General features: G+C 40.1%; 1 protein-coding gene across 2 annotated transcripts in view; it reads left to right on the forward strand.

The window, feature by feature from the left end:
- Positions 1-23718, forward strand: part of CLVS1 (clavesin 1) — a 228581-nt gene that overhangs the window by 78968 nt on the left and 125895 nt on the right. For both annotated transcript variants that reach the window (XM_025393208.1, XM_025393209.1), the window contains one exon: positions 11969-12143. In XM_025393208.1, coding sequence (XP_025248993.1) covers positions 11969-12143 — 175 coding nt within the window. The remainder of the gene's footprint in view (positions 1-11968; positions 12144-23718) is intronic.

Below are 23718 nucleotides of genomic sequence, written 5' to 3' on the forward strand. Positions count from 1 at the left end.
CAGGAGAAAGAATATTCTATTTCAGGTAGTGACTAGCACATTTCCATGGACCCAGTGCAAGATCTGTAAATGTTGGCCAGGTGCGGTGGCTCATGCCTGTAATCCCAGCACTTTGGAAGCCTGAGGCGGGTGGATCACCTGGGTCGGGAATTCGAGATCAGCCTGGCCAACATGGTGAAACCCCGCCACTACCAAAAATATAAAAATTAGCTGTGTGTGGTGGCCGGCACCTGTAATCCCAGCTACTCGGGAGGCTGAGGCAGGAGAACAGCTTGAACTGGGGGGCGGGGGTGGGGGGTTGGGGAGAGGTTGCAGTAAGCCGGGATTGCACCACTGCACTCCAGCTTGGGTGACAAAAGTGAAACTCCGTCTCAAAAAATACAATATATATATATTGATATTTCATTGGAAGTAAGAGTCAATTGAATTTCATTGGAAGTAAGAGTAACGTGACCATCTTACTTAATTCACTCATGTCGGGGGGAGATTTTGCTGTTTGTGGCTCTGAGTAGGCTGATATGATCCTAACTCCACACCTAGTGCTCAAGAAATCTTCATGGAATAGTTAAAGAATAATCCCCAAAGTGATATTTTTGTGATTTTAGAAGATGCTTGTTTACAGGGTGTATATGTGTGTGTATGCTGTCCATCATGAATTGTGAAATCACTCTATGTCATTAGACAGGAAGGCTGAGACATCTGGTGACCCACTGCCTGCTTTTGGTTTATGGGTGTAGAAAAACCGTGGTGTAAACCTCAATTGAAAATAGAATTGCCCAAACGGAAGTGCTTAAACCAATGCTAATTTAGCTGTATTAAGCGCTTATTTGCATTCTTGAAACTCTTCCTAGTTTTTACTTTCCGGCAGATCCTCAGCCAAGGGATTTACTAGAATAGACAAGCATGAAATTAATTTTTTATACTTGTTTAGTAATAGATGGGAAGATCATAGCTCACTTCCATTGGGATGGTTTTTTGTTTTGTTTTTAATTTCTTCTGCTGCTGCTCTCTATGGGCCCTGGTGCAATCTCCATTCAGAGAGCTACATGAAATAAACCCTTCCCCATTTGTATTTTGGGCTGTCTTAAAGTGGTGTTTGAGGACCAGATCTTTCCCAGTGGCTGAGAGTCTCATGGTATACAAGCCTTCCTGTTTGTAACATTTGTTATTCACAGCTCTTGACTGCATTTTATCACTGACTGCATTCACACTACATTAACCTTATGTGAATGCAGGCATGGCCCTCTCCTAAACCAGAATCAAATCTGCTTCTTTTCCTCCTCTTCGACCCAAGGTGCTCAGTAAAACATTGTTCTCTATGAGTCATAATAGAAAAAGTGCTTAAGGAAACACACCAGACATCAACAATGAACATGAGAAACTTTGAAGAGTAAGGAAATTCAACCACTAGTGATCTCAGTGTTGGTCAAGGCAAGTTGGCACCATGCCTAGCTTCCTTCTTTCGCTAAGAAACATTTGCCGAGCATCTACTATGTACAGGTACTGGTGATTGCCAGGGATTCAAAGGCAAATACATCACACTCCCAGCTTGGGTGGAGCTGATGGTCTAGACTAGCAGGGCAAGCATTCCTTTGTTATAAATAAGAGAGGAAATATTCTCTCTTGCAGACATGGCACCTGCTTGTGGTGGTATTTTATCACATTTGGTAGACCCCACCAGCCCATGTACTTCTGAGTAACCCTTGACAACCCTGATATCAAGTAATGTTAATATTAATATTGTGTGATACTGTGCTGGGTGCTGATTCTACTGTGTAAGAACTAGACACAACTACAGCACCTCTGACTCACCTCCTGCCTGACATAGTTCCTTCGGTCCTTGCTGTCTTCACACCCATATCTAATTGGTACCTAAGTCCTGGCTACTAGCCTTCATGGTTCCTCCCACATCTCTATCATTTCCATTCAGCTCTTACCCAGTGTATTGCATCACTTCCCTCTAACTGAGCTGCTAGACTCCAGTCCCCTCCCTTTGATGCACCCACAGTTCCTGCTGCCAGTCCAAATCTCCCTGAGGCACAGAATCCATCATTTCCTTCATCAGCATAACAGTCAGCAGTTCTCCCACCAAGCAGAATGAGATGAATCACAATCACATTCTTGATCTTATTTTTACCTTCCTTTTCATTTGCCCCATGGCACAGGAAAACTTTGCATTCCTCCAATACATGGTGTCTACACGCTAAACTCTTACTGTTGCTTATGTGGCTCCTTCTGCCCTTTCCCTTCTATGTCCAGTGTCCAAACCTCCCCATTTCTCATGACCCAATGGAAAACTTTCCAAAACTCCCCAATCATAAGTGATCTCTCCTTCTTGTAATTCCCAAGCACTTTGCAACTCCTGTTATTTTCTCCTTCATGTCATATTTACTCAGGTAATAATGAAGACTACCATGACCATCAGCACTTTTTGTGCATTATCATGAGCTGCTAAGTCTTTATGTGCACTGCATATACCAGTGAGGTATAGGTGCTGTGATCCTTCTACAGATGAGGGAATGAAACCACACAGAGATTAAGTTACTTGCTAAGCTTACATAGGACAGCTGGGATTTAAATCAGGCTCTGCCGAACTCTGAACCCTCATTGCCTCCCATGCACATATATTTTACTGTCTCCTACTGATTTCCACCTATTAACAGGAAAGTAAAATTACTTTTTTCTCTTTGTGTCTTCCGCAGCGTACAGAATCATTAAATCTTTGAACAAATGCCTCCTGACTCCTTATTGCAGTTGCAGGTACTTCAACATTTTTAAAAGAAGACATTGGATAGTAAGAAATTGCATTAAATTTTGAAGTGAAGAAATAGATGCATTTGACACTAATTTCATTCTCTTCAATTCTTGGGAGACTATAGAAGCACCTGGACCAAATGTGATAAAATGTTGGTTTTTTATTTATTCAAACCACTGCTTTATTTAAACCAAAGAACTAGAGGACAGACAACATCTAGGGAAATTAACTGTAAATGATGAGTTATTGCACATGCACACACACAGTGATACATACTCTATTTCTCCACAGAAACACAGATGAAAAAATATCCTGGCAGATTGGAATTTAAAAGCTTTAGTTTCAAGTGTCATTTTAAGTGGTGGATACGAATGCTTTGCACTCTGGTGTCTATATCCGGAGATGGATAGGCCTGCCAGGAGTGGTCTGGAGAAACACAGGCTCTTATTTCCATGCTGTCCTTGAGAGAATACCGTCTTCACTGTTTTTGTCACGATATTCTCTATACTGTTTCAGAATCAGGGCCTTGTTCTTGGACAAGAACATTTCCCTTTGTGTTTTGTCCTCAGTAGCAATGGTCAGATAGGGGTGGACTGCGGCTGAGGATGACTGTCCCCAAACTCTCCCTGTATACTGTTGCCATACTTGGTAGAGAGACACACATTTGCAATGACTCTAGCTGTTTTTATAAAATAAACACTATTCTTAGTCAAGCGTCTGTGAACTGAACTGAACCAAAAATTCAGAAGCAGTTTGAAACAATGTAGCTGACTCCCTATCTAAAATTCCACCTGTGTGTTATCAGATGTTTGAATATAATAGTATTCAATATATTTTTTAAAAATCTGATGCTGAGGTTTTGAAGGCCAAGTATTCTTGAATTACAATTAATAATAAGTTAGAAAACTCATTATTCTGGTATTTCAGAGAATTATATTCTCATGCTAACACAAATCCAAAAGTTTCCAGTACTGATTGAAATAAGATAAAATTCAAAGAGATGAAAATTTGGTTGCAGGATTTTTCCTTTCCTTTCCTTTCGTTTCCTTTCCTTTCGTTTCCTTTCCTTCCTTTCCTTCCTTTCCTTTCCTTTCGTTTCATTCTTTTCTTCTCCCTATCCCTCCCTCCCCTCTTCTTTCTCTCCCGTTCTTTCTTCCTTTTTGCTTTTTTCTTCTTCCCTTCCATCTTTCCTTTTTCTTCTTGAGAATGTGAGCCTCATCAAATTATGTGAGATAGAGTTAAATCCAGGCTTCTGTTCTCTCTGTGACCAACTTTGCTGAGAAAAGTGATTGTCTAATTTAAGTTTCCAGCTAAGATTCAGAGTAGTAAATTTAATACAACCTTTTGCTAACTTTAATTCTACTAGAGCAAAGCCAAACATTTTTCATTAGCACACTTCTTGAATCTCATATTTTCAGAGCACATTTTTTTTTCTTTCTCCTTGATTACCTCACTGAGAAATAAGGATTTATTTGCTTAGGAGCACTATGGCACACATTCAGCTAAAACCTGATTTATGTAAGAATTATTAGAAACCATTTAGGAAAGTGTCTCACATGAATTCCCATTTTAGACAGTTTTTCAAAGACCCACAGGCCTAGAAGAGGAGAAAATAAGCTCACCTGGAAACAAAACAAAATTTGCATACTCCCTGTTGTCCGGCTACCATCATCATCATGAAAACAGTGACTAAGAGGGATATCTCTATAATTCATGTAAATACAAATACTGCCTCCTGTTGGGATAGGAGGCTTCTTCACACATATTATTTTGGATAGTGCTAGCAATAACCCTACAAGTGTAAGGAACAGGAAATTGTCCATTGATGAACTTCAGTCTTGTATGGATGGTTGCATGTTTGGTGAGTGGCAGATCCACAGTGTTAAGCCCAATCACCTTTTACAAGTACAGGCCCTATTGCCAGTTTACCAAAGGAGGACTCTTCCCCAGTCTAGAGGCCAAAATACATCAGCAGACATACAGAAGGAGCATATTTGCCTCTCCACCTTGGCTTAGACATCATTATCAGAGGAAAGGCAAAGCACACTCTGTAACTGTAAGAACCACATCATGGTTATTTTAGTAAGTAATTTTGAAAGACGTTTCAAATGAGATGAAGAGAGGAAGACATGTGGTGGGATGCAATGTTTTTGCACCTATAACCAAGACACGAATATCTGGTGAAAATCCTCTGCAAAACCGCTTTGTAGTTTGTGGTGGACCTTAAATAATTTCCAAAAGCAAATCACCATATTAAGTGTGATGTCAAGAGATTTAAAGACAGAACTGGCCAAAGAGTTTTTTTATAAAAAATTTTTATTTTTTGTTTTTATTTCAGCAGAGTTTTGGGGGAACAGGTGGTGTTTGGTTACAAGGATAAGTTCTTTAGTAGATTTTGGTGCACCCATCACCTGAGCAGTGTACACTGTACCAATGTGTACACTTTTATATCTCATTCGCCCCCTATCCTTCCCCCAAGTCTCCAAAGTCCATTGTATCATTCTTTTTTTTTTTTTTTTTTTGAGATGAGGTCTCACTCTGTTGCCCAGGCTGGAGTGTAGTGGCGGGATCTCGACTCACCGCAAGCTCCGCCTCCCGGGTTAACGCCATTCTCCTGCCTCAGCCTCCTGAGTAGCTGGCACTACAGGTGCCCACTGCCACACCCGGCTAATTTTTTGTATTTTTAGTAGAGACGGGATTTCACCGTGTTAGCCAGGATGGTCTCAATCTCCTGACCTCGTGATCTGCCCGCCTCGGCCTCCCAAAGTGCTGGGATTACAGGCGTGAGCCACGCGCCTGGCCATTGTGTCGTTCTTATGCCTTTGCATCCTCATAGCTTAGTTGCCACTTCTAAGTGAGAAGATACGATGTTTGGTTTTCCATTCCCGGGTTACTTCACTTAGAATAATAGTCTCCAACTCCATTCAGGTTGCCGTGAATGCCATTATTTCATTTCTTTTTATGCTTGAGTGGTATTCCATGGCATACCACATTTTCTTTATTTACTCATTGATTGATGGGCATTTGGGCTGATTCCATATTTTTGTAATTGCAAATTATGCTGCTATAAACATGCATGAGCAAGTGTCTTTTTCTTATAATGACTTCTTTTCCTGTGAGTAGATATTCAGTGGGATTGCTGGATCAAATGGTAGATCTACTTTTATTTCTTTAAGGAAACTTCATGCTGTTTTTCATAGTGGTTGTACTAGTTTACATTCCCACAAGCAGTGTAAAAGTGTTCCCTTTTCACCACATCCATGCCAACATCTATTATATTTTTATTATGGCCGTTCTTGCAGGAGTAAGGTTAGGTTTGTGGTTTTGATTTGCCTTTCCCTGATAATTAGTGACATTGAGCATTTTTTCATATGTTTGTTGGCCCTTTGTAGATCTTCTTTTGAGAAGTGTCTATTCATGTCCTTAGCCCACATTTTGATGGGGTTGTTTGTCTTTTTCTTGCTTATTTGTTGGAGTTCCTTGTAGATTTTGAATATTAGTCCTTTGTCAGTTGTATAGTTTGCAAATGTTTTCTCTCACTTTGTGAGTTGTCTGTAATAGACTTCTTGCTGCAGCACAATAAATTAGTATAGGAATGTGCCCTGTGATTTCGGAATTGACTAAGAGGCTGCCTCTTGTTCCTTCTAAACAAAATGTCACCTTCAACCCCATCATATCTTTACATGGTTATCTGATCACTTATAGCCTCATTTTTCTTATGAGTCTAGCCCTGGGATCAAGTTCTAGAATCTCCACTAAAAACTCAACACACAAGTGGGCCATGTCTTGAAACTTGAATACTTTCTCATTGGTAAGAACTTACTAATTTCCACTATTTTGTATTTCGTTTGTATTGTGCTGTTGACTTAGGTTTTTTTTTTATTATTATTATACTTTAAGTTCTAGGGTACATGTGCATAACGTGCAGGTTTGTTACATATGTATACTTGTGCCATGTTGCTGTGCTGCACCCATCAACTCGTCATTTACATCAGCTATAACTCCCAATGCAATCCCTCTCCCCTCCCCCCTCCCCATAACAGGCCCCGGTGTGTGATGTTCCCCTTCCCGAGTCCAAGTGATCTCATTGTTCAGTTCCCACCTGTGAGTGAGAACATGCGGTGTTTGGTTTTCTGTTCTTGCGATAGTTTGCTGAGAATGATAGTTTCCAGCTGTATCCATGTCCCTACAAAGGACACAAACTCATCCTTTTTTATGGCTGCATAGTATTCCATGGTGTATATGTGCCACATTTTCTTAATCCAGTCTGTCACTGATGGACATTTGGGTTGATTCCAAGTCTTTGCTATTGTGAATAGTGCCGCAGTGAACATACGTGTGCATGTGTCTTTATAGCAGCATGATTTATAATCCTTTGGGTATATATCCAGTAATGGGATGGCTGGTTTTAAAGCCTCAGGTGCTTAACTCGTATGTACAGCAGTAGAACCTAAAAATGACTCACTATTCATAATCTCTAACTGCTCACAGTATAATGATGAAATCCCTGTAGATAAACATTTACTAAGTCCTAATTTGTATAAAATCCTTTATGGGGAAAAAGTTTAAGTTTCCTATTTTCTGCTAGTAGAGTTCTTTACATTTCACTGGCAATTTGCAGTTCACACAGTCCTCTCACATACATTATCACATTTGAACTTATAATTAATTCAAAACTAATATCCATAACTGACTGTATAAATGCTATGCAAATTATAGAAAAGGGTGGGAGAAATGTAAATATCCATTTGTCATGTTAGTTCATTTTGATACAAGTGCTAAAATACTCTGATAGAATTGTGATTGCAGGCAATAAAGTAAATCAAAAAAATTTTCCCCCTGAGTTTTTGGAGTTAAACCATATATAAATGTAAATGATTTGGTAGAATGAAGAAACTCTAGAAATGTCTTCTGTTCTCATTTCTGCCATTTGCATAAAGTAGCTGAACTGCTTATGTCCATTTTGGTTTGCTTAGAATTCTTGTTAGAATATTTATGAAGATTTATTATGGTAGATTATAAACTCTAGAAGGCATCTATTTTTAAAAAATAAACTTATTATTTACAATTTTGGATTTACACAATTACTGTGAAGACAGTACAGAGACTTCCCCTATGTCCTGCCTTCTAATTTCCTCTATTATTTTCACCTTACATTAGGACAGTGTTACTGTTATGACTAATGAACCATTATTAATACATTATTCATTAATGGCCATACTTTATTTGGATTAAGTTTTTACCTAATGTCCTTTTTCTGTCCCAGGATCCCACCCAAGATCCTACATTACCTTTAGTCTTTATGTTTCTTTAGGTTCCTCTTGGCTGTGACAGTTTCTAAAACTTTCATTGTTTTTTGATAAACTCGACCATTTTGAGCAGTACCAGTCAGGTATTTTGTAGAATGTCCCTCAATTGGAATTTGTCTAATGTTTTTCTCGTGATTACTCTTGGGTTATATTTATTTGGGAGGAAGATCATAGAGGTCAAGTGCCATTTTCATCACCTTAGGAAGAATAAATACAGTCAACATGATGTATCCCTGGCTAGGTTGAACTGAATCACCTGGCTGAGGTAGCGTTTCTCCACTGTACAGTAACCTTTCTTCCTCTTTCTGTATTGTACCCTTTGAAGGAAGCCACGATGCTCAGCTCACTTATGGAGGGGGAGTTATGCTCCACGTGTTTGAGGGTGGAGTATTTACATAAATTATTTGGTCTGATAGCCATTTTAAATTTTAAAAAGCTAGGATTCCAGAAGTCAGAGGATGTTGTAAAAAGTGAAGAGGAAAACAATAAGGAAATTCATACAAGGAAGCCAAGAACTAAGAAAATCAAGGTAATCACTGCAGCTAAGTTAAGAGGTAGGCTCACACTCCTCCACACTGGCGAAGCTTCATGACTTGAGACACAGTCCATGCAACTCTTTCCTGCCTGTCCAGTTTCTCTGGAAAAGTAAAGCATTCAAACATTTGGAAACTGTAATGAAGTCCATAATCCTTTTATTTTTCTCCTGGGATCATCCCAGGAATATAACATTTCCTTCACTGCCAGTGCCTGTCCTGCAATAAGGTTCTGGTCTCCAAAATGCATAGAATGGTTTCCAGGCAGAGCTCAGTATTTTCTCTTGGAGTGGATAAGTGTGGATATGTGATGAAAAGATGTGCCAGCTTGTAGTTAAAGGAGTAAAATGAAATAGAGATTAAGTAATTTGCTTAAGATCTTCAAAATTAATTATTTCTATCTTCACCATTCAACTAAAAGTGCTCTCCCACAAGCCCCCAAAGAGAACTTGTTGTCAAATGCAATGGTCCTGTCTCCTTTCTATTCTCCTTGATCTTTCCTTTCCATTTGACTTTGTTAACTACCTTTTGCTGTTGAATAGCTATTGCTATGTAACAAACCATCTCAAAACTCTGTGGCTTAAGAAAGCAATCATTTATTGCTGTTTATGCACCTGTGGGTAGCTGCAGTTTATCTAGGCTGGGTTCACCTAGGTGGCACTACTTCTAATGAAAACCTGCTAGTTAGCTGGGGAGTCACTGGTCTGTGTGTCTTTCACCCTTGTTCACAGTTCAGCATGCTGGCTATGGCATATTTTTTACTGTGGCAATGGCAGAAGGGCAAGAGAAAAGTGGTAACATCTGAAGTCTCTTAAGAGCTAGACTTGGAATTGGCATCCTGTCATGGTGCCAGTGGTTAAAGTTACTAATAATGTTTACTGTCAAATCAAATCACATGCACAAGAGACAAAAAATACACTGCATCCTCAATGAGGCCATAGCTAGTGTGTGGATGCAGGGATAAGTGAAGAATTGGTATCAGTAACACAGTAATGCAATCTATCATACCCTTGCTTCTTGAAACATTCTCTTCTTCTTTTTCTTTTTAAACACACCCTTGATCCTCTCCCCTTTTATTATTTAATTCTTCTACCTTCAACCGCAGTACTGTATGTAGGCTTTACCTTAGGCTTAACCTTTCCATCCTGACTTTCTCTGTGTTTACGCTCTTCCTAAGAAAGCTTATGTAGGCTCAGACTCCCTGATGCCCTAATGCTCATTTCCAGTTTACCAATTGGGCATTTCCATTTGGAATTGCCTAAACTCATAATCTTTGCTCCCTTGATCCTCTTAAATCAATGTTTGCTTCCAAAACAAAGCTGTATCTCTGAAAAAGACTTGGATCTTTGAATAATTGTTTTGATGTGAAAGGAAAAACAAAAGCGTACAAAGTCCCAGTGAAAACCTGTTCCACAACAACAGGAATGGGACATCTCTAGAAATGAAAAGGGAATATATCTGAAAGGAAACCATAATGACAAAAAGAGTATTGAGAACGATTTTCTATGAGAAATGGTTAAAATTACAACTTTTTTTTAAGTCTAGAGATTATGTGGGGTATCATGACCACCATGCTTAGATAGTTGAAAGTGTGTGGTGTGGGGAGACTTGAGGGTTTTTTCCGTATGGCAGAACTACCCCCACTGGGTGGATTGAAGGAGGAAAATTGTGGCTTAATATAAGGAAATGATTTATAGTGAGAAGAACTATACAGAAACAGAATGGGCTACTATCTTTATTTTTCATCTGTGTCACTTCTCTCTCCTGAAAAAGTTTTGCTCCCTCTTTTCCCAATTATCCATAAAATTCCTATCCATTCTTCAAGATTATCTCAAGCCTTCATCCCTCCATAAACTCTTCCCTGACTACTCAAATTGTATTTATTCCTTTCATATTGCTAATCTACCACCCCACCCCAACCAAATTAAGAGTTCTTTGAAAGTAGAAATAGGACGTTCTAATTTATAACTTTAAGCATGAGGCATAACACTGAGTTTATACCAGGCATTCAATATATTCTTACTGGCATACTTTTCTTTTTTTTTTGAGACAGAGTCTCGCTGCAACTCCCATCCTGGAGTGCAATGGCATGATCTCAGCTCACTGCAACCTCCATCTCCTGGGTTCAGGCGATTCTCCTGCCTCAGCCTCCCAAGTAGCTGGGATTACAGGCACCTGCCACCATGCCCAGCTAATTTTTGTGTGTTTAGTAGAGACGGGGTTTCACCTTGTTGGCCAGGCGGGTCTCAATCTCCTGACCTCAGGTGATCCACCCGCCTTGGCCTCCCAAAGTGCTGGGATTACAGGCGTGAGCCACCGCGCCCGGCCCTGGCTTACATTTTTATCACAGATTTCCTGATTTCTAATCTGGAGTTATTGGCATTTGAACCAGATTGGAATGCTTAAGAATCTGATTGTTTCACACTAATTTCACAAGAGGACTTGGCTTCGGATTTTAAGGAAAACTTGAAGGGAGTAGGAGATTTTGCCATCACTTGCCATCCAAGCTCATATTTTCCTGCTCACCAAAGAAAAACACTGAATCTAGAGATCCTCTAAGATCTTAGATTTATAGCTCAGATAATTTACTGAGAGAAACAGAGTGAATTTGCCATCACTTCTTCATGCCTGAAAATTATTTAAAACAAAAATCACCTGGTGAATGGGCATATGTGATGTGGAGGAATACACACAGCACTGGAGAGCTGTCACTCTAGTTTGTATTCAGGTCTGCCTGTTGTCATAGTTACTGATGTACTCAAAGCAAATTCCCTCCCAAATCACACTCTATAGACCTTCACTGAAAATAAGCTATTCTTCCTGTTTTATTTTTCTCTACCCAAGAATTGAAGCTAAAAAATAGCATCAATGGCATGAATATTTTTACACCCTTAGCAGGATTTTTTAAATACAGAGGAAATAAAAGAGGTTTCATCAAAATAAACACCTCTGATTGAGGTCTCACCTCATTTGTTCAGCAATGATTCATGGTACTGGGGAAACAACTATGATTATGACCCAATGCCTACCCTCAAGGACATCAGAGCTCTATGAGGGAGAGAGATGGGTAAGGGATGTATTTCAACAAAATGCAACTGGGGCTGTGGTGAAAGCCACAGGAACACAGAGGAGGGTCATCTCATTAAGTTTGGGGTGCAGATCCGAGGGAGGTGTCCAACCTGCAAGTCTTGAAGCATTATTGCTGTGAAGTTTAGCAAATGTATTTTCAGTCCCTTTGGGTACAGGATGCCAATGTGACCCTGCAGACTGGGATCATGGAGCAGTGGCATGCGGAGGCCAGTACTGTAGCACGCAATGTGCTATCACCTGCTTATATTCACACACAGCTCTCCTTTCTGCTCTGGCTGCAGGAACTCCTTCACAGACATCCTTCGTGCCATCTTGCTGTCGTTGGAAGTCCTAATCGAAGATCCGGAGCTTCAGATAAATGGCTTCATTTTAATTATAGACTGGAGTAATTTTTCCTTCAAACAAGCCTCCAAACTGACACCTTCAATCCTTAAACTGGCCATTGAAGGGTTGCAGGTATGTTCAATGAATGCACAATACAAGACCATGTGTGACAACATCCCTTTTTAAAAATTATTGCAACCAAAGTAATATTTATCCTTTGGAGTGGAAAAAGGAAACTTGGATTAAATTCATGTGAGTACTCCATGTTTTTGTCTCAGCCAGAGTTTTAGATACTTTTAAAAATTATCTTTCATTTTCATTAATAACTCCAAATTACTGTTACCCCAGGCACAAATTATCCACTGTAGCAATAATGAATAAAACTGCAAGATGTTTGGCTTAATCCATCAGAGAGTTCACAAAAATTAAAACTAGGAAACATCTGCTTTATGAGCATGTCATACACAGGGGTGACATGGGGCTTTTAGAAGCATTTTTGTGCCCCAGAAGTGCACCCTGCAGATCACCACTTCCAAGAGTGTAATGTGATACCAAGCTTGCGCTTAAGTGGATCATGTCGGTGCAAACAAAGGAAGCAGATGAAACCCCCTCCTGTTTGTATGCCAGCTATCAGGATTTTGGAGAAGAGGTTTTTGGGCTACATGGAGGGTAGAATGGTTAGTCTCTAGGGTTCTTTCTACTTTCTAAGGATCTGGGATTCTATGAGAAGTAACTCAGAAAGGCAATGCTGCTTAGCTTTCTGGTGACACATTATTACAAATTACTATTACTATACCAAATTAAGGGCATGGTTTGGAGACATTTCGAATCAGCATAGATAAAACTCATGTCCCTTCTTAATTTCATAGGCAGATTAACTCGATGGAGTGACTCTCCCTCCATAGATGGCAGTTATAGGCAACTATGTATATAGCAAAATATGACATTCTCAGATCAAGTAGTCATTACTCATGCTCTTCAAAGTACAAGACTAAGACCCATTTCAATCATCCATTACACTCCACTGCAATAATTGGTGGGTCTGTTTCTTACATTACAGATTATTCCTATTTGGCCCCCAGCAAATATCTGGCACCTAGTGGGCCTCTGATAAGCATGTATATATTGAATAGATCTTATTTTATTGAAACGTATCCTATTTCCCAGAGGAGCAGAAGTAGGGCAGGCATTTCAGAAGAGAAACAGCAAGTCCACATTGCTCCAGGGATGCCAAATTGTCCTGGGTGGCCACATCATACAGTGTATTTGGGGGACATTTGTAAAATTGCTTTTGAATGTACAGACTACATGGAGCATCCTGCCTTGCCTAATCATAGACTTCTGTGTTCTTTTCCATCAGTCACTTCCTCTTAGCTCTAACTCCTTTCCTCCAACCTCCTCTCACCTAAGCCTCTGAACATCTGATCTCTCTCTCTTTAGAGCTTTTATCAAAGGAAGTTTTAAAGTAAGCTTCAGGGCTTAGATCATGTGCTTAAATTATGCTGACCATATTTCCAGGAATTTCTGTACAAGCTGCATGTAATCTTATCTTTTTAAAAAAAAGATAATTTATTACATGTGCAAGTAGCTGTGATTCAAGTTCTAGCCTTTTATAAAATTTTTTTCTTAAATCAGTAAGGAAAATGTCCTTTATCCAACCCTATGTTCCAATTTTTCTTCCTGAAAATGTATGGATCACTTAATACGTCCCTTGAAAGGTTCAGTAGGTTGATGTGAACCTACTGAGGTCTTACTGAATTAATCCATGTGAATGTGTTTTAAAAGGTAATACTGTACATAAATCAAAGCTATTCTTGTGGAAAATACTAGAGGACCTTCGGAGGTGCAACTTGGGTCCCATTTGGGCCTCCAGTTGTCATACGCCAGGGTCCAAGATGAATTTCATAATGTCCTACGACTTTGGTTAAGGAATAGCCCTCCTGTCATGGGGAGGAAGCCCGTGGTCCCTGGGGAGCTGAGCTGGGGTACAGTTCCTTCATCAAGGATAGGGGCTCCACCACCCCATGCTTTTAGCTTGTTGACTTGGCCATGCTGAAGAAGCACTCAGGGTCACTGAAGACAATTCTGCTCTTGCTCACACTGCATGGTCAACTCTGCTCAGCTACTTAAAACGTCTCACTTCAGGCTATCTGCTCTCTGGTTCTGGGATATTCAGATGCCCTGGTCAATCTACTAATGGCTCTCCTAGCAACTTTTTTCAGGTAGCCATTAACCTCTCTGATGTCTTGGAAAAGCCATGAGTGGTACTAAGCAGAGTTCATTCCTTTGTGGTCAGCAGTATTGTGTAAGGAGGGCCCTATACAGGTGTCCATTTATTAGCCACAAAAATTCAAGATAAATTCCAACACTACTGGCAGACTTTAATAGGGAAAGGAAAAGCCACATGCAGCCAGCATCAATGAGAGAAGAAAAGCCACGTGCTTCCTTCCTCCCATGCGCCCTCAGAGAGACCTGAAGAAGCCAGGCATCCTTTGGACATGTGGGAGGTTGTGAGGGAGATCCTGTGTTCCAGTGCAGAGAACTTGCTCTCTCTGCTGTCCTGCCTTTTCTAGGGTAGGTGTGAGAACGTGGCTTTGTCAGGGGAATTAAGCAGTCCAATTTGGTGCTAGGCCATCTGGTTTGGGATTTCAGCTGTTTGTTTATAGCATTTGTCTAGGATTACCTGCTTCTCAACATCTGGAGAATTTTGGGCCTTGGGGTACGAAACACTCCCGCCTTCCCTACCCTCCCCCATCTCTACCACCAAATACGTAATACAATACCTCCTGCAGGGACAAGGTGGTTGGGCCCATCCCAGACAGCTCAATCTTTAGGCAGTGAGAATTCAAGGTCATTCTGGGTCAATCATGCACTTTGCATGGTTCCAGGATCCGGAGCTTTAGTCCTATTACCATGGCCCCTAATTCTCCATAAAGACAGTTGTTCAAGGAGAACTTTGATTAGTAATTGCTACATGTTTGGTTCTTTGATTACTAATTGTTACATTTTGAGTTATCTGGGGAGCAGACTATGCTGTGACTAACATGCCAAAGATTTATTAGGGAGTGCTCTTTGGGTCAACACCTGTTGGGGAAGCTACCACAGAAGAAAGTTGGACAGTAGGAGAAGTTAAGCTGGGATTCAGTCGTCTTCAGAGATGCCTCAGACATTCTGAAGCCAGAACGAGCATTTACAGGTGGACTTAACAGTCGGGGCCTTTATATGCACACAGCACTCAGTCACTGTGTGCTGGCTGTCCTAGGAAAAGGTAGTAAACTTGGGCAAAGTGGTTCTCTTCAGCCAGAGGTTCCAATGGGAGCTGTTATCTGACAACTGTCTGGCAGCCCTCTCAGTGGCTGGGCAGCATATCAGAGCATCTGTAATAAGCAAAAGATGTTTGGAATCTCTTTTGGAAAAGCTATTACAATGTAACATCAAGGAGCTTCGTTTATTCTGAATCAGGATACATACCTGTGTTTTCTATTCCCAATAGACCCCAAAATGGATGTGATTCTAGGTAATATAGAGGTGATGGGCACTGGGCTAGCAAGCAGGGGATAGTCTTCTATTTTGGTCTACCAGTTGTATTTCTGTGCTTTAAAAGGTAATTAATACTGCTTCTGACCATAATCATTAAAAAATGGTATGTGCATGGAGTTTGGTTATGCCCTTCATAGACTTATTAATGAGTTATTGTAATGATCATATCGAAGGCTTCTCTTTAGGGATCATCAGATTTTTACGTCAAAATTTATCCTGTATGAGTCAGTCATGAAATGCTAATAGTGTATGTACTATAAATTCCTCCTTTTAGAGCAATGCTTTGAATAATTGTCATTGTTTAGAATATTAAGTTGCACCAGTTACATAAATATTCTATAAATATTAGTTCAAAAGATCTTAGTCAAAATACTAATTTTGAGAATGCTTGAAAGTCATGTACTCCTGTTGGGCCATTTGATCTTTAAATGTGGTCAATATAAAGTCTAAAAGAGCCGTTGTATCTGTTCATTACAATTTGTTTAAATTTTAATCAAACAAAGTAATATTTATGCTACCGTTTTAATACAGCTCAGCATTATTCTCAGTTCTGCTGGGGATTTCTGGCAGAATGAGAAACATGCTGAAGTCCTGCTCTTGAGCTTTGTAATGTGTCCAAAATCAATTTTTGGAATTATTTTTTATAAATCACTGCAGCCCAGTAATTACAATCAAGGTACTGTGTTTATCAATGTTCAGTCAACCCAGATACTTCAAGAGCTACCTTGCTCAAGTGTTTCACTTAAGAAGAGCTATAGTCTTGTGTCCTGTAGAATATTTTAAAATATTTGATTCCTTGAAGGACCCAGATATTTGTCACGGATTTAGAAAAGTGTGTTTTTCACTTTCTGGAGGAGATCCAGAAAGCGATCTACTTTTTGATTTTTCTCATTTTCATGCTCACGTCATTATGGTCTAGCCATTCTGAACACTTTATCCATTCATTAACTCTTCATTCAAGGTTTATCGTGTGACTTTTTTTTTCTGTTAAAGTTTTTTTTTATAACATTTATATCAACTTTGATTCAACTTCTTCCAACAGTTTTGAGCCACTTTAGTAGAAAAGGAGGTCCATTGCTTTTCCAACTCTTTCCGTTTTTTGACCCTAAATTATGACTTTCTAACTTTTAGTCCAGGTAGGATGGAATGTGGAGCAATGCTCAGAGCCTTAGCCAACTGGAAATCACCTATCTCCCTAGTGTCCTTTATTTATTTAATTTTTTTGTGTGTTATGAGAACTAAGCTTTTCTCCTTTCAACTTTTATTTTAGGCTCAGGGGGTACATGTGCAGTTTTGTTACATGGGTAAACTGTATGTTGCTAGGGTTTGGTGTACAGATTATTTCATTACCCAGGTAGTGAGCATAATACTCAATAGGTAGGTTTTTGTTCTTTGCCCTCCTTCTACCCTCCAACCTTAAGTAGGGCCTGCTGTCTATTATTCCTTTCTTTGTGTCTATGTGTACTCAGCGTTTAGCTCCTACTTATAAGTGAGAATGTAAGGTATTTGATTTTTTGTTTCTACGTTAGTTTGCTTAAAATTATGGCCTGTATTTGCATCCATGTTGCTGCAAAGGACATGATTTCATTCTTGTTTTTACAGCCGCATACTATTCCATAGTGTATATTTATCACATTTTCTTCACCCAGTCCACTGTTGATGAACATCTAGGTTGATTCCATGTCTTTGCTATTATGAATAGGGCTGTGACTAACATATGCATGCATGTGCCTTTGTGGTAGAATGACTTATATTCTTTTGGGTATTTACCCAGTAATGGGATTGCTGGGTTGAATGGTAATTCTGTTTTTAGTTCTTTGGCATCTCTTTTTAATACTCCTCAAACCTTGGTTCATTCTCTCTGGCTTCCTTCCCACAGCCTGCCCCCTTTTCCAAAACATGATTTGTTCACTTCCCTTTGACAAATTCAAAGTGCCATATTCACTCAAAAGATTAGAACAATGAAAAATCTGTCACATCAATGGGCAATGGTAGTTCATGAGTATTAGTGATGGATCACATTGTGATTAGAAATTTTGACAGGTTGGGCAGATGCATTTCAAGTTAGCAGTATTAATATATTCACACCAATTCTGCAGTCCATACGTCAGACATGCAGACATCCTGACTCATGGTGTATTCATCCAACATAAAACTTGGGTCAGCTAGTCTTCTAAACAGGAGTACAGCAAGGAACAAAGCCAACCTGGCTTCCAGGTGCTTACAGTCAGTCTAGGGCCTTACTTCTCCAGGTGTAGTCCACAAACCAGCACTACCAGAAGCACTACCAGCAGATTCTCAGGCTCTGCCCCAGACCTACTGAATCAGAGCTGTATTTCAACAAATCCTTCAGATGATTTGTACGCATGCTAAAGTTTGAGAAGCCCTGCCCTAAAACTTGGTATTATACAAGAACGTGATGGATATCAACGTTAAGCACTGCAGACGCCCCTGGAGGGTTAGTTATCACCCGAAGTACTGACCCCACTCCCAGAGTTTCTGATTCCGTAGATCTAGAGCACAGCCCAAGAATTTACACTTCATGCACACTTCCAGGTGATGCTGCTGCTGTTGGTACAAACCACACTTTGGTGTGTGTAAGAGTAGAGCCCACTGTCTGGGCTTCAATCTTGGCTCTGCTCCTCGAAGACCTCAGACAAATTATTCACTTTCTGGGTCTCAGTTTCCTCGTCTGTGAAATGTGGTGTCAGTACCCTCCTCAGAGGTTTATAGTGAAAATCAAATAGTACACGCAGCATGCCTGGCAGACAGCCAATGGCCACTCAATGTTAGAGCGTTGTTGAAAGAATGAAGAGGCCAACCCTTGTCTGTGGGCCCATGTGGCTCTAGTACACTCATTTAAATGAAATCACTCTCCATAGCCCCAGCTCTCTAATTCGGATCTCTGAAAATTAGACCTTACCAGCCTGTTCACTGGCCCTAAACAAAAGAGTTCCTTATTTCGGCTCACTATAGATAATGAATTAGGGCGAGATTGGTGTCACCTGCCCACACAGTGGCCCTTGAGGAACTTTTTCTTTCTGTTCATGTTGTGTGATCATTTTAATTATCACCTGACAAATGAGGGATGAATCTTTTCCCAATGCCTTCGCAGTGTGGTGATTAATGAGGCTGAAACGCACCTCTTTCATCCTGTAGGGCTCTCTTCAGCAGTAACATTTATGGCATCTTTTATTAATTTTTACAGTTTTCATGTATTAAATAATATTAGATAGAACAGATGGACGGAAAAGGATATTTGCATTTTGTCAAGAAGTTTCTTAATTCATGTTTTCTTAACACTCCGGGTATGCTTGAAGGACACTTTTTCTCTAGGCAAACTATGTTTTACCTCCTCAGGTCACAAAGCTGTAATTTTGAATTTGCAAGAGTGCATTATGTTATGATATGAATATTAGAGGAATAAATATCTCCTCTAATGCTCTACCTTGTTAAGTATCAATTAAATTCAGGAAGATAATTAGGGCTAATGACACTCTGGTGATTCTGATGGCAGGCTCAGTATGGCCCATTTAAAATAGTTCCATTTAAATGGGTTTATCTTTGGTGTACTTTCGATAAATGGTGTTTTCGGACTCCCATGCATTATAAACCTCACCAGCCCTCTGATTCATCCATTTAGGAAGCAGTCACTAAGCTGTTACTTCCAGTCAGTCACAAAGATAAATAGATGCAGTTCCTGTTCTCAGGAAGGTCACAGTTCAAAGCAGAGGCGGACTTACAAAGAAATGATTTCTTAAAAATATTTGGAAAAAGAGACATGCACCAAGCTAATAAAATCTCAGAGGAGGAATCCAGTCTAGCCATGTGGAGTCAGGAATGGCATCCTGGGCAAGGTCAGGCCTCAGCTGATACTTAGCAGGTAAGAGTGGAATAGTAAGTGAAGATACAGGAAGTGCTTACAGACAGTGGAGAGAACATGGACAAAGACAGAGAGACAGCTCAGTAGGAGAGAGAAACAGAATTAATTTAATTTTTCTGGAGTGCACAAGTGCCAGGCAAGGAGCTTGTGTGCCCCTGCACCATGCTAAGGAGTTTGTTCTCTTCCTGCAGACTTAGAGAGCCCCTGGACATACGGAAGCAAGATGGCAACACAGATTTTTATTTCACATGGGATTAATTTGGTGGCTATAAGCAGGGAGGGGTTAAAGGCAGAAGAACCAATTAAAAGGCAACTGCAATAATTGACGTAAGAAATGATAAGCATCTAAACTAGGATTCAATAACTAAATAGGAAGAAAGATAAGGCAGTGCTTGAGGGTTGGCTGCGTGGGAAGTGGTGGAGGAGGAGTCAAAGATGAAGGTCAAGTGTGAAGCTAAGGTGAAGGGTGAATGGTGATGCTGACCAGTGAGATCGTGCAGACAGGAATGGGCAGGTGTGGGAGGTAATGAGCATTTTTAGGGGTTAGATATGCTGAATTTAAGATACTGTGGATATCTTCATCATTTACATTAAATCTGAGCTGAAGGAAGAGGAAGAGGTTTAGGATGGATCCATAGATTTGGTGGTACTTGAAATCAGAGGAAAGAAAAGATCATTCAGAAAAAACCTAGGGAGGGAGAAGCAGTGACTGAGAAAAGAACCCACGTGAAGAGCAACATATCATGAACAAGTTAGATGAGAAGCAGGAGAAAGGGGAGATCAGGACAGGAAACTGTGAGAAGAATAAGGACAGAAACTAAGGAACTGGAGCTTTGGAGAGAAACCATGGCAGTGCAGTGGTGGGGGTGTCATCTAGAGAGCTCTGGGTTGAGGGGAGGTGGAGGAAGGAAGATAACTCTGCTAAGAATTGTGTCCACAAACCACAGGTGGTGGGGGCATAGAGGAAACTGGAGGAGACGGAGCAGGAGCATGGTGGTAGAAGAAGCATTCCATCTTACTTTCCGTCGGGCAAGATTTTCATGAGAAGAATGTATTAAGGGCCTTGACACAGCTGGGGGAGACTGATCTTGACAAAGGACTGGCCTCTGTGAATTGTTTAGTTCCCGGTTAATATTTCTCAGTGCACCAAAGAAGAGATCTCTGCCTCTCATTATTGTAAAATGAAGTGTGGTATGGCTGTCCAGGGACTCTGTTCTGAATATGCTATGTAATATATTAGCAGAAATGGAGACTATTACAAGTTTCTAGTTCTGTCAGTGTTCTAGGGGAACTAGCATCAGAGTTAAAGCAGCATTTGGCATTCTTGAAGGGACCCTGTTGGAAAGAAACTCGGTGGAGAACCTTGCCCTGCATAGCCCACCCTCTCTGGTGATTAAACTACAGGTGTTAAAAATAATGCCCTTGCAAAAGAATTAGTAAACACAAGAGAAGAGGAGGCCATTTACGTAACAGGCCAATTCACTGTATCTTCCAGGCTGAGCTAGACCAGAGTTGAGGTTGAAACTGTGTCATGAAAACTATCACTTTTTTCTGTCCATCTCTCAGTCTCACTTTTCTCTGTACTGACTTTATTTTCAGTCAGGATTTTTTTCATAAGGTGACAATGAAGACTGAAAATTTCAGGTACATGTGACCTCTAGTGTCTGCGTTCTTGGCAGGAATGAGGGGATTGAGAGATTCTCTGGCTAAATGAGATCTTGAGCCCATCCAAGGTTCTACACCTGAACCATAGAGACTAACATGTTGGGAGGTAGTCCCCAAAAGATGCCAGGCAATGACAAGCATTTCCAATTAGAAATTTAAGGAGGTAGAAATTTGAGGGACTTTTTTGTTGCATTTTTAAACTTACTGACCAATATATCACCTGGGAATTGGAAAGTTGGTTATTGTTTCTGTTAGGCAACTAATTCCATGGATCGGCTTGGGAAAATTGCTCGACACCTGGACACCTGAGATTCTTTATGAGCAAGAACTGAGGGGAATGGACTGCAGCAGTGGTTCTCATACTTTATAACTCCCAGAATCACTGGAGAATTTGTTAAAACCTTGATTCTAGAATCCCAGCTTTGGAGTGTCTGATTCAGTAGTTTGGGGTGTGAGGGTAAGAATTTACATTTTCGAGAAATTCACAGATGATGCTGCAGGTGGCTGAAGGACCACACTTAATAAACCCTGGACTTCATAAATCTTTACAGCCCTTCTCATCTTCTAATGCTATAAATCTGTAATTTTACCTCTACAGAAATAGCCTTAGAGCCTAGGTCAGGATGGGAAATAGGTTTGCTCTCACATATCAAATTTAAACGATTAAAATGCAGTATTGAGAAGAATTCTGACGCAAATGCCATGCTCAGCTGTAAAAGATTACTGTGATTGATTCATGATTTTCCTTCAGTGTGGATGGCACCCAGGCAATCCTGCCACATACTGGCTCTCCCTGATGTGGGAATTTCTAGCTCAGGAGGCAGGCTAGTGTTCATGATATAAGAAATAAGCAAAATAACCACAAGGAATGACAAATATGTCAAACTCATCTTTTCTAGTCTAGGGTAAATACAAGGATGCTGCTGTTGATGGTAATGATGATCATGATGATGATAGCAGTGATGGTACCTATTAGTCTGGCACTTAAAATACTTTCACAAACATTATTTTATTTGATCCTCCCTACATTCCTTTGACTAAGTGTAGCAGGAGAGCGACAAATCATCCCTTCAAAATAAGAATATGAAAAACATTGATCGAAACAATCAAATATCAATTTCCAATAAAATTCTAATTGCCTTTGAGGCCAACTATAGATCTTAGACTTTTTGTTGTGTTCCACCATGGGAGAAAGTGTACTTTGTTAGAATAAATAAGTGGTAACATATAGTCCAAATTCACCAAAGAAGAACATTTGTTGCTGAGAAGCAAATAAGGCCAGGCGTGGTGGCTCATGCCTATAATCCTAGCACTTTGGGAGACCCAGGTGGGCAGATCACCTGAGGTCAGGAGTTCAAGACCAGCCTGGCCAACATGGTGAAACTCTCTCTCTACTAAAGTACAAAAATTAGCTGGGCATGATGGAGGGTGCCTGTAATCCCAGCTACTCTGGAGGCTGAGATGGGAGAATTGCTTGAACCCGGGAGATGGTGGTTGCAGTGAGCCAAGATCACACCACTGTACTCCAGGCTGGGTGGCTGAGTGAGACTCCATCTCAAAAACAAACAAACACACAAACAAAAACAAGAATTGTTAACCCTTTATAGCCCAAAGACAAAATTCCACTGTACAGTTCCTTTTTTAAAAAAAATTTCAATAGGTTTTTGGGGAACAAGTTGAGTTTGGCTACATTAATAAGTTCTTTAGTGGTGATTTCTGATATTTTGGTACACCCATCACCTGAGCAGTGTACACTGTACCCTACGTGTAGTCTTTTATCACACAACCCCTTCCTAATCTTCCCCATGAGTCCCCAAAGTTCACTGTATCATTCTTATGCCTTTGCATCCTGATAGCTTAGCTCACACATATGAGTGAGAGCATACGATGTGTGGTTTTCCATTCCTGAGTTAGTTCACTTAGAATAATGGTCTTTAATTCCAACCAGGTTGCTGCAAATGCCATTAGTTTGTTCCTTTCTATGGTTGAGTATTCCATGGTATACAAGTATCAAATTTTCTTTATCCACTTGTTGATTGAAGGACATTTGGGCTGATTCCATACTTTTGCAATTGCAAATTGTGCTACTATAAACATCAATGTGCAAATATCTTTTCCTTTTAATGACTTCTTTTCCTGTGGGTAGATACTGAGGAGGGGAATTGCTGGATTTTTATATTTGAAAGGACTTAATTTTTGTGTAAATTGTGTAAAATTGTGTAAATTGTGTAAAAACTCTTTTGACGAGTAAGGTACATTGAGAGAACTACCCAAATCATAAATGTGTAGTCAGTGACTTTTCAGAAAGTAAAAGCATCTAGTAAACCAAATGCAGATCAAGAAAAAATAGTAACTGTGACCCAGAGATACTGTGTACCAGTGATTGACCCCAATGGTAGTCACTATCTTGACTTTCAAAACCATAGGTCATTTCTCTGATGGCCAGTGATGATGAGCATTTTTTCATATGTCTGTTGGCTGTATGAATGTCTTCTTTTGAGAAATGTCTGTTCATATCCTTTGCCCACTTTTTGATGGGGTTGTTTGTTTTTTTCTTGTAAATTTGTTTGAGTTCTTTGTAGGTTCTGGATATTAGCCCTTTGTCAGATGAGTAGATTG

This window comes from Theropithecus gelada, chromosome 8 (assembly GCF_003255815.1).
Source record: "Theropithecus gelada isolate Dixy chromosome 8, Tgel_1.0, whole genome shotgun sequence".
NCBI lineage: Eukaryota > Metazoa > Chordata > Mammalia > Primates > Cercopithecidae > Theropithecus > Theropithecus gelada.